At 32.1% G+C, this 8,280-nt stretch overlaps 1 protein-coding gene across 1 annotated transcript; it reads left to right on the top strand.

The window, feature by feature from the left end:
- The first annotated feature begins 1,204 nt into the window (after positions 1-1,204).
- Positions 1,205-3,804, top strand: LOC110663667 (putative cyclin-A3-1). Its single transcript, XM_021823054.2, has 8 exons — positions 1,205-1,599; positions 1,932-2,164; positions 2,274-2,349; positions 2,486-2,562; positions 2,679-2,712; positions 2,832-2,981; positions 3,065-3,199; positions 3,301-3,804. Exons 1-8 carry the CDS (start codon positions 1,264-1,266, stop codon positions 3,370-3,372), a joined length of 1,113 nt encoding a protein of 370 aa, XP_021678746.2. The 5' UTR covers positions 1,205-1,263; the 3' UTR covers positions 3,373-3,804.
- Positions 3,805-8,280: the final 4,476 nt, after the last annotated feature.

Raw genomic sequence — 8,280 nt, 5'->3', positions numbered from 1 at the left:
TTTTGATAGATGAGACACGAGAATGAGTCAATAAAAAGCTAGAGTTTTAGAAAAGTACTCTAGAGCCAAAGGGTTTTAAGTTAAGTAGAACGAAAATATAATACATGCATTGCAAGTTCAGTGAATGCCAAACGGATGATAGAGAAGGAGTTAGTTTGAATGGAGTTGTACTGTCCCAAAGTAATTGCTTTAAATATCTAGGCTAAGTCCTTCAAATAGATGGGGGATGTGAGGAGAATGTTAGTCATAGGATTAAAGCCGGATGGTTGAAGTGGAGACGTACCATAGGAGTTTTATGTGATCGTAAGATTCTCAATAAGTTGAAAGGAAAATTTTACCGTACAGCCATACGACCAGCTATGTTATATGTTAGTGAGTGTTGAGCACTGAAAGAGTCGTATGCGTCTAAGATAAGAGTTGCAGAGAATGTTAAGGTGAATGAGTGGTCATACTATACTCTAAAGTTCGCAATGAGAGTATTAGAGAAAAGGTAGGAGTGGTGCCAATTGAAGATAAGTTGAGAGAATGAAGATTGAGGTGATTTGGTCATGTGAAGCGTAGACATATAGAGACTCCAGTTAGACAAGTAGAGCACATTAAGTTAGAGGATAGAAAGAAAAAAATGGATAGAATTAAATTGACTTGGAGGAGAATAGTATAATATGATCTAAAAATATTATATATTTTTAAGAATTTAACTCAAAATTATTTAGAGTGAAGAAAGTGAATCTACATAGTCAATTTTAAATTTTTAAAATAAAAATTAAATTGAATTGAATTGAATTGAGTTTAAATATATTTTGTAATTTTTTTCTCATCATACGATGGTTGTTAATTAAGGAAGTAAAAAAAAAAAAAAAATAGGAGTTTGATTTGACAGTCGGTGGGCCCACACTGACACAAAAAATAATTAATAAAGATAAAAGAAGCCCGCCGGCGCGGAAAACGAGGCCTTCAACCCAAAAAAAACTTTCGTTTTTCAGTGGGATTTTAAAATTTAACCCAAAAACTGAAAAATTAAAAAACCTTCAAAATTCAAAGCTTCCAAACCAAAACTGCAAAACCAACAAGCGCCAACAGCAGCTTTTCAAAACACAAAATGGCGCTCTCTCTTTACTTTCACTTCTCACACTCCCTCTCTCACCTCCATTACTTATTCCGCTCAATTTCTCACCTCTCGGCCTTCCCTCTTTGTCTCTCTCTCTCTCTCTCTCTCTCTCTCTCTGTTCAAGCCCACCCCAAGGGAATTGAGAGAGCGAGTGAATGGCCGGTTCAATGGCAGAGCAAGAGAATTGTGTTCGCGTTACTCGTGCTGCCAAAAAAAGAGCAGCGGCAATGTCTACGGTGGAGGAGCAGCCTGTGCTCAAGAAGAGAGTGGTGTTGGGGGAGCTGCCTAACTTATCAAACGTTGTCGTTCCAGTGAATAAGAGCGCTGGGGATTTGGCCCGGAAGCAGAAAATTAAGCCAAAGCCAAAGGCTAAGAAGGCTATCGTAGTCAAGAAGGATGAAGCTTCAGAGGTTGTTGATGGAATGTCTGATGACCCCCAGATGTGTGGACCATATGCATCTGACATTTATGAGTATCTTCACAAAATGGAGGTAAGTAACTCTGCGTTAGCAAAATAGCTCAAGATCTGCGTGAAACATCTATTTGCCAATTGCTTTTCTTATATACACAAAGAGAGGAATTTAAGCAATGTCAGCTTGAGACTTGGGAATTGGGGACTTGAAATGATAACGGGTATTGGCATGTGTTTTACCTGAACCTTTTTTTTTTTTTTTTTCCTTTCAATCAAGAGTTATGTGGCGTTTAATTTGGTTCTGGGTATTGGATTTGGCTCTTTAGGTTTAATCAAATAATGTACATTGTTAAAAAAAGCTTTGTGTTTCTGTCAGTTGGGTTTAGTTTTGATGATGTATTTAACTTTTAGATGGATCCAAAGAGAAGACCGTTGCCTGATTACATTGAAAAAGTTCAAAAGGATGTTAGCCCCAACATGAGAGGGATTCTGGTGGATTGGTTGGTGGAGGTTGCAGAGGAGTACAAGCTTGTCTCTGATAGTCTGTATCTCACTATTACGTACATAGACAGATTTCTGTCTTTGAACGTTCTTAACAGGCAGAAACTTCAACTACTGGGCGTTTCCTCAATGCTCATTGCATCGTAAGAACCCGATCTCTTTCAATTTGTTGTATTTTTGGATTAAGGCTTATTGTTCAACTGATGTTTGTAGAGTTTCCTTACATTTCTTTATTGTGATTGCAATATGTAGAAAATATGAAGAAATCAGCCCTCCAAATGTGGAAGACTTTTGTTATATAACTGATAATACATATACCAAAGAAGAGGTAATTTCTTCCCCCCTCCCCCCCTCTCTCCCTTTCTATCTTATGCACCCTGCTTTTCATTTTATATTGCGTTCTGTTTTTATTACTGGTGTACCTTTTTACCTTAATTAATGATGATTTGTCGGTTATTCTGAAGGTGGTGAAGATGGAGGCTGACATACTGAAGTCACTGAAGTTTGAATTGGGCAGTCCTACAGTAAAGACGTTCCTAAGGTAAGACAACTGTTATATAATCTGCTATTTGCTAATATTTCGAGATCTGTATTGCCAAAGCACAAAAATTTATTGGACTAAATTTTGTTTTTTGTTTTTGCTGTGTTGGGTTGCAGGAGATTTACCAGGGTTGCACAAGAGGATTACAAGGTGAGGTTTCACTTCTAAATGGCTTAAATTTGCAGTGCTGAATATTCTGTTCTATTGTATTTTGAGGCAATGTGGTGAATATCTATTGTTTTCTAACATTATTTTAGTGCCTTGTGCAGAGCTTGAATTTGCAGTTTGAGTTCCTGGGGTACTACCTTGCTGAGTTAAGCTTATTGGACTATAATTGTGTGAAATTTTTGCCTTCATTGGTGGCTGCTTCTGTTATCTTTCTTGTGAGATTCATAACTAAACAAAAGATGCATCCCTGGGTAAGAGTCTTGCTTCAGATAACGTTAACATATGTCAGTATTTATACTCGGAAAGCAATGATATTAATTTGACGTTTGTACAGAGTTTAACCCTGCAACATTACTCTGGATACAAGCCTTCTGACTTGAAGGAATGCGTTCTTATCATACATGACTTGTATTTGAGTAGAAGAGGAGGTGGATTACAAGCTGTGCGAGAAAAATACAAACAGCACAAGGTATGGTTTCAGTTCATAATCAAGAATTCAGGATTTCAATTTGATTTGTAGCACAGCCAAATTGGTTATTTTGTTTAAACTGACTTACTTTCTGGGGACAGTTCAAATGTGTTGCGAGTATGCCTTCGCCTCCAGAGGTTCCAGCTTCTTTTTTTGAAGACCTTAAGGAATGACTGTTTGGGCATGTAATGATTTGAGGATGCTACAAGTGAATGAGAATGGAAGGCCCAAAGGAGAGGAATCCTAACACCAGAAACATAACATTTTTGATGTACCAGCAAATTCTTGATTGATGGAGGGGCTGTTGAATAAGTTTTTGCCATGATCTTCGGTGGTTTTGTCCTTGCTGGTGCTAGTGAATCTGATGCTTTGGGATTTAAGAGCAAGCATGAATGGCATTTACTAACACAATAAACTGCTAATTGTGCCTGAGGCAACACTTTTGATTGCTAGGAATTTAAATTTCCTAGGAAAATTTTGTAAATATTGTTAACTGTTTTTGATGACATGGTTTATTCCCTTTATTTCAAATATGCAAATGGTGTAAGCCCATATGATTTGAAATTATATAGCCGTGCCTGTTCACTTGTCAGGTATATCAGAAATTCAATTAAGTTCCATCAAAATTAGTTTAGATTGCTGATCAATAGAAATTAATGAAACAGATATTTGCACAGTTAGCATTAGAATTCAAGACGACGGTTGTAGAATAATGAATGGAAGTCTTAAAGCCGTACAGTCAGGTCAACTTCAAGCAACTCTGATTGTTGATTGTTCTAGTCTGGGGGTGTGCGAAAGCTTCCTGGCCAAATTGCCAGGCATGATCGTTGTCCATTCTACACCAAATCTCGTTAAAATTGTAGAATCTCGCAGCCCTAGCAGCATTCCGTTCTTTATATGGTTTGTGGAGAAGTGAATGATCCTCAATACCAAGTGATGGATGCTCTTTTACTATCTAAACTACCATTTGCTGCCATTTCTCTCATTCGGTATCTTTTGATTGCTCCTCTCTCCCTTTTGTGGGCATTCTAGTGGCCACCAAGTGATTGCGAACTCTGGAACTTTCTCTTGCAGAAGTTAAATGCGAGAACTTTGTTGGAAATTGAATTTGACGGGGAACCGGTTCTGTATCTATAAGTTCCCCTGGCCGCTGATGCTCGAGTTCAACCATTCATTTGAATTTCCTTCTTCATTGGGCCCAAGTCCAGGTCCAGGCATCGCCTTCTCAAACCCTTAAAAAAATCCAATGGTACCACAATTATAACGGAAAACAAAGGTGTCGAGTTAAATTCATTCATAAATTCGCCGAAGACTGATTAAAAAATACATAACTATATTATTCCAACCAAATCCAGATAAAGCACAAGCTCAAAGGAAAAAAGAATCCTTAGATTAAAACGGGTTAATCCGGAATTGTCTTACATCATCAACTCCTTTTTCATTCGTCAGTCATCGTCGCGGACTCCTATCCTATTAGCAACATTACAGAGGCCTATAAAGAAGAAAGACAGCGAAGCTGCTTGGAAGACTAACATTGCAGGGAGATAGATAATCAATTGAATAAGGTTCAATTTCTTCTCTAACCTAATTAACAAAAATATTATTTTTTAATATTAAAATATAATATATAAATAATTTATTTATTATTTTAATTATATAAATTATACAATATAAAAATAATATTTTAATATTATTTTTAAAATATTTAATTATTTTATTTAAATAATATTAAAAAATATCTTTTGTTAATATTAAAATATTATTTTTGTATTGTATAATTAATTAATCAATTAATTTGTTTATATATCAAATAATTTATTTAAATAAATTATTTAATATTTAATTATTTTTTAATATTAAAATATTATTTTTTATATTGTATAATTAATTAAATAAAAATATTATTTTTATTATTCAATATTATTAAGTGGAATGGTAATAACTTTTAATTTTAATTAATTATATAAAAATATAAAAAAATATATATTTTTATATTTTTAGTTTAATTAATAATATTTAATAATAAAAATAATATTTTTATTTTTATTAATTAATTATACAATATAAAAATAATATTTTAATATTTTAAAAAATAATTAAATAATTACACATTTTTATTAATTGAACTAATATGAACATAAATCAAAATTTATAGGTTAAATTAGATTAAAAATTAAAAATAGATTAAATTAAATCTCTTTAATAAATATAAAGGACAAATTGAAACTTAAACCGATAATCAATCTGAGAGGAAAAACTTAGGCCCTGTTCATTAGGGGACACAATTTTTTATGTTTCGTTTTTTCAATTTTTTAAGAAAATTATAATTTTCATTTTTTATGGAAATAGAGAGAAAACGACTTTCTAATTAAAAAATAAAAAATTATCTGTATCTTTTATAATTAAAAAATATTATAAAAACATATTTAAAAACTTATTTTATTTTTAAAATTTTTTAATATATTATTCATTTATTGTATAATGATATGATTAATTTTTATTATTGTAAATAAATATTTTTTTAAATAATTATTCAATTTTAGAAATTAAAAGGTTACAACATAGCTTTAGTTATAAAAAATTCATAATTTTTTTGTTTAGAAAATATATGAAAAACAAAATATTTGTTATAAAAAAAATTATTTTTCAAATCTTAATTAAATTTTGAAAAATTAATTTTTCAGTTCTTCATCAGCAAAAATAAGAAAATCTATTTTTCAATTTTCTTAAAAATTTTTTTTGAAAAACTGCTTCAATTTTTCACAAGTAAACATGCCTTTAAACTCCCACTCAACCCGTAACTCTTTCTTGCTCAACACTTCAAACCTAGATAAAGAATGTTATAAATAGCTTGTATGTTAGATAGTATAGAGAGAAAGAATTTTTATATTGTTAAAATATAAGAAAGTGAAGGAATGGCAAGAGTGAAATATGTATAAAATTATATATATATATATAATTCAATATATATTATTCTATTATGGCACTTGATAAGTATATGTGTGAAATAAAATAATTATCATATTGTAATTTTCGTAAATAAATTACGAACAGATATGTTTATTAACAAGTAGATGTGTCTGTTAATAGACAGACATATCAATTCTATACAAACAGTCACAACTGTTTGTATAGGTGTCTGTTAATAAACAGACATATTTATTCTATACAAAAAGGCATAACTATTTGTACAGGTGTCAGTTAATAAACAGATATGTCTATACAAATAGTCACAACTATTTGTATAGGTATCTTTTAATAAACAGACATGTCTATTACATAAACAGTTGTATCTATTGGAGATAGACAGATATGTCTATCTAGTAAAGGTGCCATAACTTTTCATTCTTTATAAATATGGATGAGTTTTTTCAATCCAAATATACTACTTCTACTTCTTCTTCTTTTCTTTTAGTTTCTCTAAAATTCAGTTCATATAAAGAGTTCTTAAGGGAAATTTTCAGGAATTGCTGTCTGCAGATTTCAGGCTTTTTTGTATCCTGAAGGTATATTACCACAACCTTGCAGCAATCTAGTGGGGGCAATTAATATCTTAAAGATAGTGATTCATCACGCCTCAAAGCCTATTCTACACCCACTGCCTCAACAATTTTAAGGTATTAATTGCAATGGAGTCCAAGGCTGTTTCCGTGATGAATCAAGAGTTTGTGAAACTTGATCGTTTTGATGGGACAAACTATGTTCACTGGAAAGACAAGATGCTATTCTTACTCACCACATTGAAGATTTCTTATATACTTGATCCAAGTCTGCCTGCTACTTTACCACCAACTCCAGAAGATTCTGAACAAGTGAAAGCAGATCGAGACAAACGTGAAGAAGATGAATTGCTATGCAGAGGTCATATTCTTAACAACTTGTCAGATAGGCTATATGATCTATTTACTTCTGTCAAGTCTCCAATGGAAATCTGGAAATCACTGGAGTTCAAATACAACTCAGAAAAACAAGGTGTGGATAAATTTCTCATCATGAAATATTTTGAATTCCAAATGGTTGATAATATATCTGTTATGGATCAAGTCCATGAGTTACATGTCCTTGTTTTAAAACTTAAAGATTTAAAAGTGATAGTTCCTGAATCGTTGCAAGTAGGAGGAATAATAGCAAAACTTCCTCCTAGTTGGAATGATTATAGGAAGAAATTACTGTATACCATAGAAGATTTTTCTCTTGAACAGATTCAGAAACACTTGCGCATTGAAGAAGAGACAAGAAATCGTGATAAGAAATTTGTTTCTGAATCTACTACAAAAGTTAATTTTGTGCAAGGAAGTCAGAATTTTCAAAAGAAAAATTCTGGAAGTAAGAGAAAGTTTTCTGAAGCAGCAGGCAACAGTACTAGTTATGGCAGCAACAGCAAATCAAAGAAAGGAAGAACTTGTTACAATTGTGGCAAGAAAGGGCACTACAAACGTGAATGCAGGTTTCTAAAGAAACATAAGAAAGAAGATACGAATAATAGTGCTCAGAATTCCAATAAAGCAAATATAGTTGAACAAACTACTGAATTGATTGCAATGATATCAGATTTGCATATTGGAATGGTAACAGAACTCAATATGGCTACAACAACCAAATCCAATGATTGGTGGTATGATTCTGGGGCTACTGTTCATGTTTGCAATGATAAGACTCAATTTAAAAATTATGAAGAAGTTGTAAATGGGCAGAAAGTTCTAATGGGCAATCATGATTCCGCTAAAGTGGTGGGAAAAGGAAGTGTTGAATTAAACTTCACTTCTGGAAAGAAGCTATTATTAGTAAATGTGTTGTATGTGCCAGAAATAAGGAAAAATCTTGTGTCTGCTAGTCTATTGTGTAAGAAAGGTTATAAGGCTGTTCTGGAGTCCGATAAAATAATTGTGTCCATAAATGGACTATTTGTGGGAAAAGGTTACTCATGTGATGGAATGTTTAAACTCAGTATTAATAATAATATGAATATTTCTGTTTATACTATTGAGTCATCTTTATCTTTATTGCATGATCGTTTAGCACATATTAGTTTTAAATCTTTAAAATTTATGGCTAAACATGGCTTAATTTCATATATAGAT

This window comes from Hevea brasiliensis, chromosome 12 (genome assembly GCF_030052815.1).
Source record: "Hevea brasiliensis isolate MT/VB/25A 57/8 chromosome 12, ASM3005281v1, whole genome shotgun sequence".
Classification (NCBI taxonomy): Eukaryota; Viridiplantae; Streptophyta; class Magnoliopsida; order Malpighiales; family Euphorbiaceae; genus Hevea; species Hevea brasiliensis.
The sequence above is the reverse complement of the archived record's forward strand: the minus strand, read 5'-3'. Positions and strand labels throughout refer to the sequence as shown.

Bases quoted from the DNA above. Each gene is read 5' to 3' on its own strand.
- LOC110663667 (XM_021823054.2), top strand. From the start codon at position 1,264: ATGGCCGGTTCAATGGCAGAGCAAGAGAATTGTGTTCGCGTTACTCGT. The intron at 2,563-2,678 runs GTAAGACAACTG...GTTGGGTTGCAG, and splicing joins ACAGTAAAGACGTTCCTAAG to GAGATTTACCAGGGTTGCAC. The intron at 2,982-3,064 runs GTAAGAGTCTTG...ACGTTTGTACAG, and splicing joins AACAAAAGATGCATCCCTGG to AGTTTAACCCTGCAACATTA.